Raw genomic sequence first — 20,536 nt, forward strand, 5'->3', positions numbered from 1 at the left:
AAGTTTTGATAACTTTGTTAAAGACCTAAAGCTTCTCATTATGGACTGTGAGTATGACAACCCAGATGATATGCTTATTGATTTGATCATTAGTGGAGTCATACACGAAAAGGTACAGTTAAGACTACTTGATCAGGGACAGAAGTTGACCCTTAGCAAGGCTATAGAAATTGGACAACAATATGAGATGTCGCAAAGCCAAGTGAAAATGTTTAGGGGCCAAGAAGTTCTAGCAATTAAGAGACAGTTACACAGTGTACTCAATCAGAAGTCTAAAGACAACTCAGATAAATTATGTAGTAAATGCGGCAAGAACCACGAAAAGGGAAAATGTCCAGCAATAGGAACCACATGCAATTTCTGCAAGAAGAAAAACCACTGGTTTCAAATGTGCAGAAAAAGACGCAACGTCAATCTAGTAGATGACAGTCACAGTGATGAAAATATTATACCTGTTAGCACTGCAAGTAGCCAGTATAGAAAGGGTAATATTGAGAACATCAATGTCGCCGAAGACAAGTGGACTGTAAAACTAGTCGTGCATGGCAAGACATTAATTTTTCGTATCGACACTGGTGCAAGATGTAACATTCTTGTCAAGTCAGAGTTTGAAAAGCTCAAAGACAAAGTAAAACTTGCTTATTCAGCAAAGTCGCTCAAGTCTTACTCTAATCATGTTATTAAGACTGTAGGAGCAGTGGTGCTACCTTTGAGAAATAATATCCAAGAGGTGAAAGCAAGGTTTGAGGTAGTAGACATTAGCCAAGAGAACATTTTGAGTGGTGACACAGCAGAATGTTTAGGACTACTACAACGGATAGACAGCATAGAATCCAAGGCAGAAGACGAGTTACAAAGAGAATTTCCTGAAATGCTGAAAACAACTGGAACACTGCCAGGAGAATACAAGATTCAGTTACAGGAAAATGCTAAAGGAGTTATTCATCCACCACGTCGCTTAGCAGCATCTCTACGCAATAAAGTTGAAGAAAAACTTAAAGAAATGCAAGCTGATGGATTTATTACTGCTGTACATGAACCTACTGAATGGGTTAGCTCCATGGTTGTTTCGTTCAGGAATGACAAAGTTAGAATATGTATTGATCCAAAAGATCTCAATAAAGCAATCAGAAGGGAACATCACCCGATGAAAACTATTGAAGATGTGATCACTAATATTCCAGATTCGAAGATATTCTCAGTTCTCGATGCCAAGTCAGGGTTTATGCAAATAAAGCTTGAAAGAGAATCTTCATTTCTCACAACTTTCAACACACCTCTGGGAAGATATAGATGGTTACGATTACCTTTTGGAATCAAATCAGCGCCAGAAATTTACCAAAGAATTATGGATGAAATGCTTCAAGGTATTGAAGGAGCATATGTCATCATAGACGACATTCTAGTAGCTGGTAGAGATGTTGAGCATCATGATCACATTTTGAAACAAGTCATGCAAAGAGCAACGGAGTACAATCTAAAGCTGAACTATGATAAGTGCAAGATAAGGCAAAACAGAGTACCTTATATGGGCCATATCTTGTCAGAGAAAGGTTTAGAACCAGATCCAGCAAAGATAAAGGCAATTATTGACATGCCAGCTCCTCAAGACAAAGATGGAATCAGAAGATTTCTAGGTTTAATTCAGTACCTAGCAAAATTTATTCCTAATCTAAGTCAAGCAGATGCTCCAATACGAAAGCTTCTAAAAGATGACATAGAATTTCAATGGAATCATGAACAAAACAAGAGTTTTGAAGAATTGAAACGTCTTTGTACAAACCCTCCAGTTTTGGCATATTATGATGTCAACAAGAACGTGGAGATAGAATGTGATGCAAGTAAAGATGGACTGGGAGCAGTATTACTCCAGGAAGGTCGTATAATTGCATACGCATCAAGAGCTCTCACCGATACAGAAACAAGATATGCTCAAATTGAGAAGGAAATGCTCTCAATAGTGTATAGTACAAGCAAATTTCACTGCTACATATTTGGTAAAGAAGTAACAGTTTATAATGATCACAAACCTCTGGAGCAAATCTTCAAGAAACCTCTATTGTCAGCACCAATGAGAATACAGAAGATGTTAATAAGACTACAGTGGTATGATCTGAAAGTCTGTTACAGAAAAGGCAAGGAAATGTTTATCTCCGATACACTTTCTCGTGCACATCTACCAAATACTGATACACAGACATGTGAATTTACAGATGATTCAGTGCATATGATCTCTGTAAGTGATTCGAAATACAGTGAAATTAAAGACTGTACAAGCAAGGAACTTTCAATGCTTCTGGAAGTAATTATGACTGGTTGGCCAGACACAAGAAGCGAGACTCCAATTGAAGTCAGGCCATATTGGGATTCAAGAGACCAGTTATCAACTTCGGATGGTATTATATACAAAGGTCTGAGAATAGTCATGCCACCAAGCTTACGTAAATACATGCTAAATCTGATTCACAAATCTCATTTAGGAATAGTCAAGTGTAAGCAGAGAGCCAGAGAAGTCATGTATTGGCCAGGCATGAATGCAGAAATTGAAGTGACAGTTAGGGATTGTAGCAGGTGTGCTGAACATCAGAATCAAAATGTGTCAGAACCGCTAATACCTACCAAGACACCAGATCTCAAGTTGGTGAAGAAACACGTTCACTCCGAGAAACAGTCTCAGAAACATTATTATGACAAGAGGAAAGGAGTTAAGAGTCATAATCCACTACAAGACGAAACGGCAGTCAGAATGCAACTTAATTCTAAGTGGAAACCAGGAACAGTAGTTTCGAAGCATTCTAAGCCTAGATCATATAATGTCAAAAGTGGAAATAAGGTCTACAGAAGAAACAGAAAACACATCAGAAAGTCTTCTGAGAAAGCAAACAGATTTGACAATGATTATGACTTTCCAGATGACATCTCAGAACAACCAGAACCACTAGATCTAGAGAGTCCAAGATTACAAACTACACTAGATTTTGAGCCGCCACTACACACTGCTTCTTCTAACACCTCTAGACCACATGAACCTTATGTAACACGCTCCGGCAGAATAGTTAACAAACCCAAGAGACTTGATTTGTGATGAACTGATTTGACTTTTTAGTTGACTAGTTTGTTAGTTATTCTGATAAATAGATTTTCTAAATTAAAGAAGAGAGATGTAACATAATAGTATTATATGTACATTTGCACACTAGCGCGTCAGTGCAACACCGCTTGTGTTTACGTAATAAATGGAGTTCCTAATATGTCTTCCCTCTTAAACACTAGTTTGTTATTTGTGTAATACAAATATTCTACAATAGAGATAGAATATGATGCAATTAAATAAAGATGGACTGGGAGCAGTATTACTCCTGCATGGTAATGTAATTGCATACACATCAAGAGCTCTCACAGATACAGAAACAAGATATGCTCAAATTGAGAAGGAAGGAAATGCTCTCAATTGTGTATAGTACAAGCAAATTTCACTGCTACATATTTGGTAAAGAAGTGTTACGGTCGTAGCGCAGCACGGTGTGCATGAATAATGGTGCGAATTTGTGTAATGAATGGAAGTGATGTTAAAAAGGGGAAGCCGGGAGAAATGGACAGGAAGAGAAATGAAATGTTCGTATTGACATAACTTGTTATAATATTAAAGTATTTATAGAGTAATAACCTGAGAGTCTATTATTATTTCAAAGAGTCTTGTGTCGTAACAAGTGGCGCCCAACGGAAAAGGCAAGACCTGCGTTATAACGGTATCTAATTCCTGTCTACTGAGGTATTACTAGTACTACAAAGTGAAACAAAATCTCTAGATCTCTAGATCTATTAAGATTGAGAAAGTTAGCGTCATCTAAATCTCTAAAGCTATGTACTAGACTCACTGGTAAACATAAACCTTTAGTTGAAACTTAACTAAAAACATTATTGCTGAATTAATCAATTGGATTTACATTTAAATCTAGATTTATATCATTATAATTATTATGACGGCCCATTCTCTACATTCACCAATGTGAAAACGTACATCTTCATTGGTCTGGCGGGTCATAGTTCTCAACAATAACCTTTAACATTCAATATTAATGGAAATTTGTACGATTATTAGCACTGCCGTGGGCAACACTAGTGAATTTTGACTACGGTGGAGAACAGTGCCCATTTAGGACCAACGGATATACACTGACCACGGCATATAAACAAACAACGAAAGATTCATATCACCGGCGGAGAATATACACTAGCAGTGGCAGTTATACCAGCAGGAAGAAGAGTATTCCGGGAAGTAGATACATATTTGTATTCGAATAACATTAAACGTTTGGTTCATTACATTACATTTAGATATGAACATTGTTGGGTCCAGGCATTAAGTATATGAGAATCAAATATGTTTAATGGATATGGTCAGATAACTCGATAAAGAAAAATTAAAAATGGCGGATAAAGCTGAAATAGTTGCTTTGAAAGAAGAAGGGAGACTATTGGAATTAGAAGGAGCAGAGCTGAGAAAATATGTACAAGAAAGATTAATAGAAAGAGAGAAACTAGTCAAGGAAAAGGAAATAGAGAAAGAGAAGTTAGCCATGGAAAAGGAAATAGTGAAAGAGAAGTTAGTCATGGAAAAGGAAATAGAGAAAGAGAAGTTGACTATCAGTAAAGAGAAATTAGTTACGGATAAAGAAATTGAGAAAGAGAAGCTAGCTATGGAGAAAGAAAGGTTAGCCATAGAGAAAGAAAAGTTGGAAATAAAAAAAAGAAAAGCTAAAGATGAAGGTACTGGAAAGAAAAATGACGTGTCTGGAAATAAATTGGCAAAATATAAAGGTACAATGTTTGATGAGAATAAAATAGACATAGATATTTTCTTAAAGAAGTTTGAAATTGAAATGAAAGAATTGGCTTTTCCTGAAGATAAATGGACATTTTTGTTATCGAAGTCATTTGCAGCGGAGGTACCGTCAAAGATCTGCATGAATCAGAATAATTACCAAATAGTAAAGGAGCAATTACTACGAACATTTGGAAAAACTGAGGCGTTTTATCGTCAACAATATGTTAATTGCACCATTGAAACCAACGAGGATCCCCAAACATTTTTAGACAAGATGAATAGTTACTTTGACAATTGGACAGAGTCATCAAAAATAGAGAAGACGTTTGATGGACTAAAGGTATTTCTTATGCTGGATAAAGTCATTTATGAGAGTCAGGACGAACTAAAAATATTCCTGCTGGAGAGAAAGCCAAAATCTGTAGATGAGATTGTAAAATTAATAAGGGCTTACAAAGTGGCACATCCTGAAAAAAAGTTAAACAGAGGTAGCGATATTGAAGAAATAGTAGCATTTAATAGAGCTAGAGAAACACAAGACAGTTATAGCAATAATAGAAGATTTAGATATGAAGGACAGAATAGGTTTAGAGGACAAGGAAGGAGCCAAATAGATAGTAGACAAGGCCAGTATAATAGCTACAGATATCAAGGAAGATATCAAGGAAACAGACAGGGAAGATATGACGGCAGAAGAAATGGAAGAGATCAAAGTTTGTCGTTATTGTCGAGTTCGGGAAGTCTAGATTGTTTTCAAACATTTGTAGGAAATAAGGCTGCAAGAACGATAAGGGACACTGGGAGCACTATTGTTGGAATAAACCGAAAATTGGTTGAAGATCATGAATATACTGGAAAAAACAAAGCATGTATTATGTTTGATGGTAAAACAGTTCGATTACCCGTGGCCCGAGTGAACATTAAAACACCGTATTATACCGGGATCGTAGAGGCATGTGTTATAGACCATGATCAAATTGATTTGATTATTGGCAATATACCAAACATAAAGAAGTGCACGGAAAATGAGATAGCAGTTTGGAAAAATTGTTGTGGAATGGCCACTACTCGATCCTGTAGTAAAGATGTGGAGGAATTAGATTTGGCAAAGTTATTCGAGTTATCAACTAAGGAAAAAGAGCAAGATGAAGAACAACATGAAAACACAGAAACAATTGAAATCAAAGACATAGGATTTAACAAAGAAAAATTTATCACAAAACAAAAAAATGATCCAGAGTTACGCCAACTAGCAAAGAAAGGAGGTAGAGGAGGAAGATTCTATGTAGAAAGAGGAACTCTTGTTAGAGAGATTGAATGGCATGGAAAAAAAGTAATCCAGTTTGTGGTACCCAGAGAATTCAGGCAACTTGTAATGGAAAATGGACACGATATAGCACACACAGGACATCTGGGACTACACAAAACGAAACAAAGAATATTTCAGAATTTTTATTGGCCATCAATTAGTAAGGACATAAAAAGTTATGTGACTTCGTGCCAATTATGTTCTAGAAAAGGAGCAAGAAACATAAAAGCACCATTAAAAAGGGTGGATGTACCAGATAGACCATTTAGTAAAATAGCGATTGATTTAATCGGTCCAATGCCAGTGGTATCAAATAGGGGTCACCGTTATATCCTAACTGTGATAGACGTGTGCTCCAGATGGCCGGAAGCTATCCCACTCAAACAAATTGAAGCCAGAGATATAGTACAAGCATTATATACGTTGTTTACAAGATTTGGATTTCCTAGAGAAATATTGTCGGATAGGGGGACTCAATTCAACTGTCAATTGGCTACAACATTCTTGAACGTGTTTGGGATCCAGCAAAGGTTTACAACCTCGTATTATCCACAGAGCACTTGTGAACGTTTTAATGTCAATCTAAAGAAATCATTATATAAAGTAATGGATGATAAACCCAAAGAGTGGGATATGGCAATACCGTCAATACTATTTGCATACAGGGAGAGTCGTAATGAAATAACAGGGTTTTCACCATTTCAAATGATTTATGGAGGAAATCCACGAGGTCCAATGACAATATTGAAAGATTTGATAATCCCACATGGTCATGTAGTAACTAATGACAGTTATGATATTGTGACAGAAACTAGAAATCAGATTATAAAGGCATGTGAAGAAGCGGATAGACAGATGCTAGAGAGAAATGAATTAACACATTCCAGAGTGAATGAACATAGAATAATGACGGAATTAGAGGTAGGACAAGATGTTTTGGTCTTACATAAGGATAACAATAATGCTTCGGGCACAAATTGGCTGGGACCATACAAAGTAGCAAGGAAAATTAGCGATATGGATTATGAAATAGACATTGATTCGATGTTAAAAATATTTCATGTGGATTTGTTAAAAGAATTTACACCAAGACAAAGAAGTGAAGAAAGGAGTAAAGATGAGTCAATGACAATGAGTGCCTGTGTGACGGAAGAAATGGAGACAGAGGAAAGGTTTAGACCAATAGAGACAGTGGCAACAGAAAGTAGGCAAACATGGAAGGATGTCATGGTGGATGGAGTTTCTCTTGATAGAGCTAAAGAAATCAAGGCACTAATTGAGGATTATAAGAATATTTTTACGGATTTACCTGGAAAAACAAGTATTATAGAACATGATATCAAGTTAACCGGCAAAGTACCGAATAAACTACCACAATATACGATCCCATTACACCATAGAGAAACATTACAGAAGGAAATTGATGAGCTACTAACACTTGGAGTGATAGAACCATCTAGTTCACCATGGGCTGCACCAGTCGTGCTTGTTAAAAAAAAGTGTGGCAACCTAAGATTGTGTGTGGATTATCGACAGTTGAATAAAGTCACAGAATTTGACCCATTTCCAATGCCACAAGCAGAAGAAATGTTTACTAAGCTAAAAAATGCAAAGATTTTTAGCACGTTGGATCTGTCAAGAGGATACTGGAAAGTACCTCTAAAACAAGAAGCTAAACCATTATCGGCATTTAAGACACCTTCGGGCATATATCAATGGAATGTGATGAGCTTTGGCTTGGTAAATGCTCCAGCCACGTTTAACAGAATGATGGCCAAATTATTCAGCCATAGAAGAGACACAATTTGTTATTTAGATGATATATGCATTTTTAGTGAGCAATGGGATGAGCATATACAAAGCCTTGGAGAGGTTTTTAAAATTATCAAAGAAAACAATTTAACATTGAAACCAACAAAAATAAAAATTGGCCTAAGTGAAATTTCATTTTTGGGGTATAAGATTAAAAATGAGTACATTACACCATTGGAAGAAACTGTATCAAAAATATTGGACATTAAGGTACCAAAGACAAAGAAGCAAATTAGAAGCCTTTTGGGTCTATGCAACTTTTATAGAAAATTTATTTCAAATTTTTCAGAAATAATTGAACCACTAACAAATCTAACAAAGAAAGGAAAACCTAACAATATAGTGTGGACGGAGGAATGTCAAGAAGCACTGGACATAATTAAAACTTTCTTTTCTGGGGCACCGATTTTGAAATTACCTGACAATACTAAGGAATTTATTTTGGCTACAGATGCATCAGCCATTGCAATAGGAGGCTGTCTAATGCAAAAATGGAATGGTGTCCCACATCCTGTTTTATATGTGAGTAGAAAACTGACAGCATCTGAGTTGAAATATGCCACCATTGAAAAGGAAGGACTAGCCATTGTATGGTGTATAACAAAATTAGGGTTCTATCTAATGGGAGCTAAATTTGAACTATGGACGGATCACGCTCCCTTGGCCTTCATTAATACAAATAAACTAGGGAACAACAGAATAGCCAGGTGGGCATTGCAACTTATGGATTATAGCTTTGAGGTCAGGACAATACCAGGGAAAGACAATGTGATAGCTGACACATTATCACGGTGTACCTAAGGAGGAAAAGAAAGGGAAGTAAGGAAAGAAGCTAGGCCACGTCAATTTTGTTTCTATTGGTTGGTTAAAAGAATAATGTCAGTAAAATCATTTTGGTGAGAACACAATGAATAGCAGTGTAATGAATAGACATCTTTAACAGATTGGAACATTTTGCAAATATACACATATTACATGTATATGTAATCGAAGACTGTATGGACTGACGAAGCTTTGTTACATGTGTGAGGTGTCGAGATATTAATATATGGTGTTATATTGAGAATTTGATGAAACCATTGTTAGAAATGTAAAGTATAGTATTACAGTTACATATTTACTTATAGTTTATAATTGTGAATTATGAGATTTATTCTGATTGGTTCGTTGGGGAAGTCTGGACATTATACATTGGGATGGATGTAAGTAATTTTGAACCTAAAATAATAATGTAAAGAATGGTGATATTTAATATTGCTGTTGGAGGTTGTTTTTTTTTTGTTGTTGTTGGCTTTTACCTGGTTTAAAAGAATGAGAATTAATGAAGATAATATAAGTATATTGAACAGTGATTTATAATTTTATTTGATATTTAAAAGACGTTCGATGTACATCGAACTTGGCAAACAAGGGGGGTGTTACGGTCGTAGCGCAGCACGGTGTGCATGAATAATGGTGCGAATTTGTGTAATGAATGGAAGTGATGTTAAAAAGGGGAAGCCGGGAGAAATGGACAGGAAGAGAAATGAAATGTTCGTATTGACATAACTTGTTGTAATATTAAAGTATTTATAGAGTAATAACCTGAGAGTCTATTATTATTTCAAAGAGTCTTGTGTCGTAACAAGAAGTAACAGTTTATAATGATCACAGACCTCTGGAGCAAATCTTCAAGAAACCTTTATTGTCGCACCAATGAGAATACAGAAGATGCTAATGAGAGTATAATGGCATAATCTGAAAGTCTGTTACAGAAAGGGTAAGGAAATGTCTATCTCCCATACACTTTTTCTCGTGCACATCTACCAGATACTGATATGCAGAAATGTGAATTTACGGATGATTCAGTCAATCAGTGCATATTAATATGTGATTCGAAATACTACTAAATCAAGACTATACAAGCAAAGAGCTTTCAATGCTTGGGGAAGTGATTATGACTGGTTGGCCAGACACAAGAAGCGAGACTCCAATTCAAGTCAGACCATATTGGGACTCAACTTCGCATGGAACTATATAAAAAGGTCTGAGAATAGTCATGCCGCCAAGCTTTCTTTCATACATGCTAAATTTGATACACAAGTCTCACTTAGGAATAGTCAAGTGTAAGCAGAGAGCCAGAGAAGTCATGTTTTGGCCAGGCATGAATGATGACATTGAAGTGACAGGGATTGTAGCAGGTGTGCTGAATATCAGAATCAAAATGTGCCAGAACTACTAATACCTACCTAGACGCCAGACCTTCGACATACAGCATGGTTGGGTGTGATCTGTTTAACTTTGAGGGGGAAAAGTATATGCTTCTAGTTGACTACTTTTCAAAGTTTATTGATGTCAAAGAGTTGTCACAGGAAACAACATAAGATATCACAGAAGCAATATGGAGTATAGTATTCGCATGCCATGGAATACCTAGAAGATTAAGGTCAGATAATTGGTCACAGTTCACTTTAAGAGAATTCCTGAATTTCTGTAAATCTTATGGAATATCCTGTAGTCTGTGAGGTAATGAGGCTATGTTGTCTGCGAATTCCAGGTCCTCCTGCTTTTGTGTAAAAGTCTATTGAATTCCTTTGCCTGATCTAGCGTAAGCTTCTCTTGTGACTCAATCCATTACTAGAAGGAACAAATGTAAGTGTTGAAAGAAGAGATTCTTGTTGAATCCTGATGTGACTGGGACTGACGATTATTTTTCATCCTATTAGAAAAGGCAGGTCAAAAAATAAAGTTAGTTGTGGGCACGAGCCGATATATTGAAGTGTAAGAGACAATCGAGGTACATGTAACGTAAGTATGTCTTTATATGGCATATTCATCGTAAGATAATCATTTTGTTAAAGCGAAACCACTTGCAGTCGGACTGTTTTGGTCAGCAGAACAATGATTCGACGGTGTATGGAAATTCGACCAAGTACATTTTAAATAAATCTGTGCTATTAGAAATATTTTTACCAATTATTTGTCTGTGAATGTTTTGTCGTTTTCCTTTTCCGAAACAGTCGTTCTTTAAATTAATAAATTAATACCTGAAAATATCAATTTTAGAACCTGTTGAACTACATAAAAACTGTCGTCATATTTGACTAGCCTATTTTAAAAGCAGGAGCGGTCTGGCTAGTTGGGTAACTGGGCAAATGCCCGGATGGGCTGCCAAATGGGCCATATTAAATGTCAGTAAGTCCCGTTAACTTGATTGTTCTCGCCTTACCTTTCATTAACTTTCATAAAGATCTTTACATACTTACTGTGTATTAAAGCCACATAATCCGAGATAATGGGTTCGCTTATAGCAGTTTACCATGCTTTTGTAATAATCTTCTTTACACACTAAGAGATTAAAAAACAACATAAGACCTGTGTTTTTTTATAGTCCAATATTAGAAGTCGAATTAGTGTGAACATACTTAAGTGAATCTAAAACGGGACCCTGAACTTAAAATTAGAAAGTATTCCTTCATGTTAAAGCAGTCTGTAGACCCACTGTTAGTAAAATTGACTCAGTGATGCGCATTATTTAAATAAGATCCCAGGATTTCATAGCTACTAAGTCATTGATAAATCACAATTATTATTTAAACAGAGAATTATATTTATAAGCAAATATAAATTGAAAGTAAAAGTAAAGAAAAAAATTGAGAGATAAAAAAGCAAAAAATTGCTAAAATCTTCTACTAAGAGATGCAGTCAAATAACTAATTTCCTCTCCAGTTTGGCACAAACAATTCAGGAACGTTGTTGAATCTCATGATAACTTTCATGAAGCAACATTCACTACTCCATTTACTCCTGAAGATCATGCTCCTAGCAACACTCATATCCACAAAGTTGCAGACTTAAACGCTCTAATTCATAGATATACATATGCGCCCTTCAGATGTTTTTTAATAATGTTGTGTCTCTAAATGCGATCCCCAAACAGTGGCGTAGTGTCTTGAAACAATAATGTTGTTTGACGTTGACTGAACCGAGAAGCATTAGGCTACTAATTAAGGTAACGAATTGATGGCTAGAAATATGACACTTGGAATTTAAGAACGATGTCTATTGTGGAGATGGCTGAGGGTACAATTATTTTGAAATCGTCAACTAGTTTTAATGCTGTAATATAGGCAAGTGACTTGTGAAATAAGTTTTCTACCTTATCTGCATGTCAAGAAAATAGGCTTAAAAGCAGAATTTCATGCTAAAGACATTTCTCTGTTGCAAGAACTTGACTTCTGTTTCAAATTTTGGGTTGTTTTATTTGGACATGATTCAGTTGTTACTTCAAAATAGCCTCTAAACATCACACAGGACAGGGGGAAAGGTGGAGGGGAGAGGAGTGGGCGGCAGGCACAGTTCGAACCTGAGACCATCGAGACGATACTCCAGAGCGTGTAACACGCGAACAGCCACGAACCTTGTACTGCTAAATATTATATTAAACCGGCTCAAACCGATAGAAGATATCAGAGGAACAAGCGGGTTTTAGACAAGATCGCAGCACAACAAATCCTAAACCTCAGAATACTCTGTGAAAAATATCTCCAACACCAAGAGAATCTTTTCCATGTCTTTATTGATTTCAAGAAAGCTTTCGATCGAGTATGGCACGGGCTATGCGTTGGGAAGGTCACCTGGAAAGAATATGTCAGATAACAGAGGAACGAAAATCGTATATAGGCAAAAACCAAAAGGCAGGCGACCCAAAGGCAGACCCCGAATGCGATGGATTGATGACGTGGAAGCAGATCTACAACAGCTTGGGGTAAGGGCTTGGAGACATTACAAGATCTACGGGGCTCGCAAAGACCTTCCTTCATGGAACAGTACCGGGAAAAAAGAAGAAGAGGCAGACAAAGAAAGCGATTAGAGGACAACATAACAGAATGCAATGGACGGGTCTACCATTGAAAGAGGTATTAAACAAGGCAAAAGACAGGGAGGAATGGAGAAAGACGGTCGACAGGTCTTGCTTGGTGCCCCAACGGTCCAACAGACTAAGGGATAGGTAAAGGTTAAAAAAAAATAGCCCCTAAGTCTATTTACATACAGCAAGCTAGAAACCCACATTTGCATACATGCGTTCCGTTTTTTTGCATATCTTATGCAATCAAATTTTGGACCGAATCAGTCCTTTTCCTTCCCCTTCCATTTCCAACAGCTGACTAGTTAGACAACTAAATTTATATAGACCAGTGCTATGGGGAAAAAAATAGGTACTACTCTCATTATTGAGTCAGTATCACTTATTCACTAGTCACTAGATTCTATATTCAGTATACTATAGACTATAGTCAGTATAATATAGTCACTATAGAGTATTAGTCCTCTACATCTTTAGAATCTACATAACAAGATCTACTATTGATCTAGATCGACATCTAGATTCTAGTAGTGTTCTAGTCTAGATATATTCTTGAATTTCTTCTAGTCTAGTTTATTTAGTCTAGATCTATTTGAACATATCTAGTCTAGAATCGTAGTAGAAATAGTAAAATGTCAATTCGAAACTTATCATTTAGCAAATATATTAGATTTAGATCTATTCTTGATCTAGATCTAAGCATAGCTTATTCAAGTGATTGTACTTCGTATTATTGGTGTATTCCACGCAGATATAGGTACAAACCTAAATGGGTAATAAATCTTGATAATATTAAAATGTGATATCATAAATATAAAGATAGATCTATCTAATAATCTAATATTTATTTTACTGTTTCTCTAGTCAGTATAGGATTCTATTTCCAGATCTACATTATTTATAATTTCCAGATCTACATCTACATTATTTATTTTTGTTATAATAATAATTAATTAATTATTATTATAAATATAACTAATAATATCATTAGAGTCTAATGACACCAACTTAAAGAACTTGGCAACTCAGGGATCCCAAGTAACATAACATTTTAATGTCCAATAAATCTCAGCCAATGCTGTACAATCGGCAACATGTAACACAGACTGTACAAATATTTTTCTGTTAAGCACCATACTGCCATATCAACTCTTGCACTGGCCTCTCTGCCTCGTCCCGGACTTGCATTGGGTTCAACTGTTCAGGACTGACTTCACATACTCGGCTCGATTTGTCAGACTCAATTGCAGATCAGGATGTTGTCTCGTACTTGTGAGGTGTCGTGACAGTACTACAGTACTCCACACTGAACCGTCTTAATGTACTATACTGAACCACACTGAATCAAGTCATCTGTAGTGAACCGTTTTGACTGTGACATCTCTGCTCTTTATATAAGGTCCCAGCTGGCCATCCAGAAACAGATGGAATGACCATTCTGGTTGATCACATGACCACATCCAACGTGGCTGGCCTTAATAGTATTCACTTTAGATGTTTCTTGAAACTTCGCCAGTCATCGCGGTGACAGTTGCCATCGTCACAATGATTGCTCATCTAGCACTGGCCTGGGGCGATTTGCATCAGCACCACTACCCCTATCACACCACCACCAGAGTTATAACATTGCCGACTCCTTAAATCTGACTGTTTCTGACGAAATCCACCTGGTGACTTGGGCTGTGAAGTTCATTGCTGAAGGTTGGGCTTGATTGGTATTAAAAATAATGATTTTCTAAAGTGTTTGAATCTCAATTAAAACTTTGTCTTGACTTGTTTCTCTCTTGGTCTGATAGTGATATGTTACTATTTTTGTTCATATTTTATTATTGTTCTAGAGATTCATGTGAAATAAACAGAATTAAGTGAACATTTCTTCAACTGCTGTATGTAGCTTTCATTTAAAAGACAATAGGATTATTATTATATTTTTTTACAATTTAGGTTTTTTAAATATAAGTAATTTGTTTTAAACATTTAAATGTCTTTCTTAGCATTTACTACAGACATTGTAAAATATTGTGCATTCTTTCTGCTAAGAATAGTATTTCTTTTAATTCACAGGCTTTCCATCAGAAAAAAGACACAAATCAACAGTTGGCACTGGGAAATTTTGATGCCTTTTATAAGCCACACTATGGTAACGACTGGCCATCAATAAGAATTTCTCTTCTCTCACTTCCTAAATACTGTGCAGTAATAAATAAATATGGCAAAGAATCACAAACTAAGCTTCTTAAAAAATTCAGTTTAATCAATTTTACTGAAAATGCCAGATTATTGAATGAAATGAAAACTCAAGAAATGCCAGACTCTAAATATGCCAGAAACTTAGCACCAGAACCACTAACTAATTCTGAACCTGTTACTGAGAACTTGACTTTAGAGTCTGAAGTTGTTGATTATGATGAATCAGTCCATAAAGACAATCTAAATATTTTTGTGCCAACACAGCAAGTGTACACAGAAAAAGAGCAAATGCTCAAAGAAGAAATGAAATTAAATAGTTTTCAAGCCTCTGATATTGGTATCAAAGTGCTAGCTCCTGAAGCTGTCAATATATCAGCAGATATTGAGGCCTTAATTTTCCCTTCTGGAAACATATCACTGTTTCCTCACCCAAAATCAAAGTTTGGCATGTATGGTAGGTATTGTGTTTTAAAATTGTTTTCTTATCATTTAAGCTAATTGTGTGTTTACTTAAATTTTACTTTTTCAAAAAAGGTTCCAAGACAAATTGTTCAGACAATGCACTCATGACTATTTGTTCATTGACAACTGGTTTCCTGACAACTGGTTCACAGACAAATGGCTTATATGACAAATCGTTCACTGCCCAATTTTTCACTGGATAGTAATGTATTGTTAATATTTATTTCGCATGTTTAATTGGTTTACATTAAAATTACATACAGGGGATTGATACATTATAACTTTTGTTGCTATCATTTCCAAAATTTTTATTTATTTTTTGAGAAACATAAGTTTTTTTGTTAATTTTTTTAAAGCATGAGGACAAAATACCTAGGTGTTATAATAAATGAAAAACTGTCATGGAATCCCCATATTGATGAAACTATCAAAAAATCAAACAAAGCATTAGGGTTTATTAGAAGAAATTTCCATAAATCAAATAAGAACATAAAACTAAAATGTTATTTAACCTTGTTTAGGCCAATAATAGAATATGCATCCTCCGTTTGGGACCCCTCAACTCAAGAAAACATTAAGAAACTGGAACAGACACAAAATAGAGCAGTGATGAGATTCATAATAAATGAATATTCACACTTGACTAGAGTAACACCTTTAGCTAAATCACTAAATTTAGAAAGCCTTCAGGATAGAAGACTTAAAAGTAAAGTAGCAATTGTACATAAAACATTGAACCATAATCTTCAAATACAAAAACAAAATTTAATAAAATACTCAGATAGACACAAAGATAAAGGCACATTCCTCGTTCCATATGCTAGGACAAATTGGTACAAAAGCTCCTTCTTCCCTAGCGCTATTAGAGCAAGGAATGGGTTGCCTGAGCTAGCCAGGAAAACCAGTGACTTGGCGAGTTTAGGTCATTGGTTAATATGCATGACTAAATGTATGACGTGTAGGACATAATCATCTTCTTTTTTGAAGTAACGTCTTTAACATATAAGAAAGATAAGAATATGTGATTACAAAAATTAGACTTTAAACTTAATATCTTAAAAAAAATGACTTATAAAAAGCTAGCTGAACAATTTAAATGGACCCTAACTTATTTATAGGCAGCCTTTTTATTTTCAATATGAACCTTAACAATCATGTAGTCTTGTTTGTTTTTTAATGTAGGTTTCTATCTAATGGATGCAGCCTCTGTGTTACCAGTAGTTGCATTAGATATACAACCTACGGATCATGTTTTAGATCTGTGTGCTGCACCAGGTGGAAAGACATTTGTAATGCTCCAATCATTGGATCTCTTTCATGGTATTTAAGTTTATGGATGATAGATACATTAAAAAATAAATGGAAATTAATAGATTTTTTTTAGTAAAAAGAAAAAAAAAGACTAAACAAGTTTTTTTTCCTAAATTCTCCAGAAAATATTAAATACTTATTACTTATTTCATGTCTTCTCATCCCATGTCCAATCCCCCTTTGTCATATCCCATCTTTCATATCAAAACCTGATGTTATGTTAAGTTTGTAGAATAGTCATATAAGATGCCTTTCAAATTTATTACATCACCTTTTTTTTTTTAGACATTTCAGAATATTGATTATTATTTGAAAAATGTTTTAAAATCAATATTGTAAGAAGTAAGCATATTTGTTATCCATACCTGTGGCGATACTTTTTTTGTGAATAGTTGGGTTATCAAGGGCTTTGGATGTCTCTATGTCTCTGACCCGTTGAATTAATAATAATAATAATAATAATTTTATTTATATATAGTTCGATGATGACCACTTTGTCAACGAGGGGGCTGCGGGCTTTGCACTGGGGTTTTATGCCTCCTCATGTGGCTGGTGAGACCTATGTGAGCCCGGAATGTTCGGCCGCACACTGGGCAGGTTATTCCAGCTGGAGCTAGTGTAGTTTGTCTTGCTTTTCTTTTCTGGCGTTTTTCTTCTGCCAGCGTTGTTCTTTTTTCCTCAGCAACCTGTGCGCCAGTTTTCACAGCGTGACGCCATGATGCTCTGTCATGTGCCTCTGTCTCTTAGGTGCCTGGGTCTATGCTGAACGCCTTCAGAGAAGCTTTGAGGGTGTCCCTGAAGCGCTTTCTTTACCCACCTTGCGAGCGCTTTCCTTCGCTTAGTTGGCCATACAAGAGTCGTTTAGGGATGCGGTGGTATTCCATTTTATTTATAAAGCGCTGTTAACAAACAAAATGTAGGCTCAAGGCGCTGTAATTACATTACAAACACGACAGCTAAAATGACAGTTAATCTAAAAAAGTTTTAAACAGATAGGTCTTAATGTTCTTCTTAAATGTGGTGTAGCATGTTGTCTGTCTGAGATCAATGGGGAGTGAGTTCCAAACCTTTGGTCCGTGAACTGAAAAAGCCCGCAGTCCGTAGCTTTTGAATTCTTAGTATTTAGCTGCTATTTCACATGATAATTTGGAACAAAAAAAAACAAAATGTATATATTCTTCTTATATATTAACTTGTTTAATAAAACTAAAAAACATGCTTTTTATAAACAGGAGGGAAATTATTGTGTAATGATTCCTCTCAGAGCCGCATCAATCGTTTGAAAGATGTTCTGCGTTCACATTTCCCACCAGATATTGTTGACCAGGTGACAGTGACTAACTTTGATGGACTTCAAACATTTACACCAGTGTATAATAAAGTGAGCCTCTTTATCTGTTAATCTTTTCTGTTAGGAATGTTAGGAATGTATGTTTGTTCTTCTTACAAAAGCAGAGAATGTGCATCAAGGTTGCCAGAGAATTGTAATAGAGGAATTTTTTACACATTGGCTTCTGGCAGCCTCAAGCTTCTACCTAAAATAGTAAATAAATGATGTTAATGAGATTTTTTCATTTCCAGTACTAGAAGATTCAGAAATATTTGATTGTAATACAACAGTAATTTAGCACAAGTGAATTTATTGTTTATATCTTTAGCATTAGGTTGGGGCAGCTCCCACCACCTCCAGTCAGAAATCCTGACCACAAGTATCTACCTAAAATTGGGTGGAAAAGTTAGCTTTAAAATTTGTCTATATTCTATTCTATTGGTACAAACAAACAAAAATATATATGTCAAATGGAGAAAATGTTATAATTCAAATACATTTTATTGTATTGTTTTGCAGGTATTAGTTGATGTACCATGCAATGGAGATCGCTATGTTCTGACTGAAGAAGATAACAATTTGTTTCAAATTTCCAGAACACATGAAAGACTGAAATTAATGAAAACACAAAAGCAGTTGCTAATGTAAGATATAAATTGAAATTGTTTTGATGTTTCATTTATTATTTGTGTTCATGATCAATGTAACGAAATTTAGAAAAACTGTATATTAGTTTTCTTTAAACTGTGCTATACTAAATATCTATTTAGTATAGCACATAACTATAAATAACTAGCTATTTAGTATAGCACATAACTGTAAATCACTAGCTATTTAGTCTAGCACATAACTATAAATCACTAGCTATTTAGTCTAGCACATAACTATAAATCACTAGCTATTTAGTCTAGCACATAACTATAAATCACTAGCTATTTAGTCTAGCACATAACTATAAATCACTAGCTATTTAGTCTAGCACATAACTATAAATCACTAGCTACTAGCTATTTTGTCTATTTGTTGTGTAGAATGTAGGAAGTATTGATTATCTGTGTAATTTAAAAAGTAAATTGACAATTATTTATGATAAATTTTGTGAACTTTTTAGCACTGTAAAATAACTTGAATCTCTCAGGTCCTCAAACATATAGAGTTTGAAGAAGATGATGATGGTCAATGATAAGCTCTTTCCCTTATAGCCCAAACTAATGTTTATTATTTGTCTGGCAATAGTGATCTTTAAGTATAACATCTGTGATATTATTAGTCTGGCAATAGTGATCTTTAAATATAACATCTGTGATATTGTTTGTCTGGCAATAGTGATCTTTAAGTATAACATCCGTGATATTATTTGTCTGGCAATAGTGATCTTTAAGTATAACATCTGTGATATTGTTTGTGATAGGAAATTGATCATAAAATCCCCAATGTTATTTCAAAATTAAAGTTTGTTATTTTTTCAATGTAATCTTTAATAGTAATAGGTATCAGATATATCGTTATGATTAAAACAATCGTTATTCTCTGTTATTATTCATTATATCCACATTTTTACTTTTAAGACTAAGACTGCTTTATTGATCCTTACGGAAATTTGTTGTGATTACTTTTAAAAAGCTTCTGAAATTTTGCATGTTATTAGGTAATTATGTAAACAGGTTCATTGCTCTCATACTGATGCTTTTTATTGTTGCTGAAGAGACAATGTTAACCCTTTCTCTATCAGCTCTGCTATTAAGTCTTGTGCTGTTGGTGGGAATATAGTCTACTCAACTTGCACTTTGTCACCTGCACAGAATGATGGTGTTATACAGGCAGTCATGGAGGAACTTTGGCAGATGTCTCATGTTAGTGGCATCATTTTCTCTTTTTGATCTTAAATGAGTTTTTTAATGATCAGCTTTGACAATGGTTTAAATTACATTTTTATAAGAAGAGGAATAAGTTTTCATATTTCTATGTTATTTTGATTGGTTTGGTTTCAGATTGAAGTAGCTGTGGTTGACCTGACACCTATGACAGAACTCTTCCAGGAAACATTCAAGTTTCATGACAAAACCAGATATGGAAAACAAGTCTTGCCAAATCTTTTAAATAACTTTGGGCCTACATATTTTGCCAAATTGAAACGCATTAAATAACATTTTAATTCACACACAAATAATTGTAGAGCACAGAAAAAAACTGCAATGTAATGGAGCACACAAACAGATAATAAAATTCTATTGTGCAGATAAATTTATTATTAGTAATATATATATATATATATACTAGTCGACCCGCGGTGTAGCATGCTGCTATTTGAAGTATTCATGTAGGCAGCCTAGTGTCGAGCAGAGTGTATGACTGTAAGAACGACGGACAGGGCGTTGCCATAGTTATCCCAATGTTCGCGAACAAAGCTTACAGCCATCTTGAGAAGCTCTAGAACAACAGTTTCAT

General features: G+C 35.2%; 1 protein-coding gene across 1 annotated transcript; it reads left to right on the plus strand.

The window, feature by feature from the left end:
• Window positions 1–13,357: 13,357 nt before the first annotated feature.
• LOC106078799 (5-methylcytosine rRNA methyltransferase NSUN4-like) lies at window positions 13,358–20,332 on the plus strand. The gene is made up of 7 exons (XM_013239826.2): window positions 13,358–13,568; window positions 14,860–15,439; window positions 16,630–16,767; window positions 17,991–18,139; window positions 18,608–18,732; window positions 19,821–19,941; window positions 20,080–20,332. The coding sequence occupies exons 1-7, from the start codon at window positions 13,428–13,430 to the stop codon at window positions 20,233–20,235; spliced, it is 1,410 nt and encodes a 469-aa protein (XP_013095280.2). The 5' UTR covers window positions 13,358–13,427; the 3' UTR covers window positions 20,236–20,332.
• Window positions 20,333–20,536: the final 204 nt, after the last annotated feature.

This window comes from Biomphalaria glabrata, chromosome 6 (genome assembly GCF_947242115.1).
Source record: "Biomphalaria glabrata chromosome 6, xgBioGlab47.1, whole genome shotgun sequence".
Lineage (NCBI taxonomy): Eukaryota > Metazoa > Mollusca > Gastropoda > Planorbidae > Biomphalaria > Biomphalaria glabrata.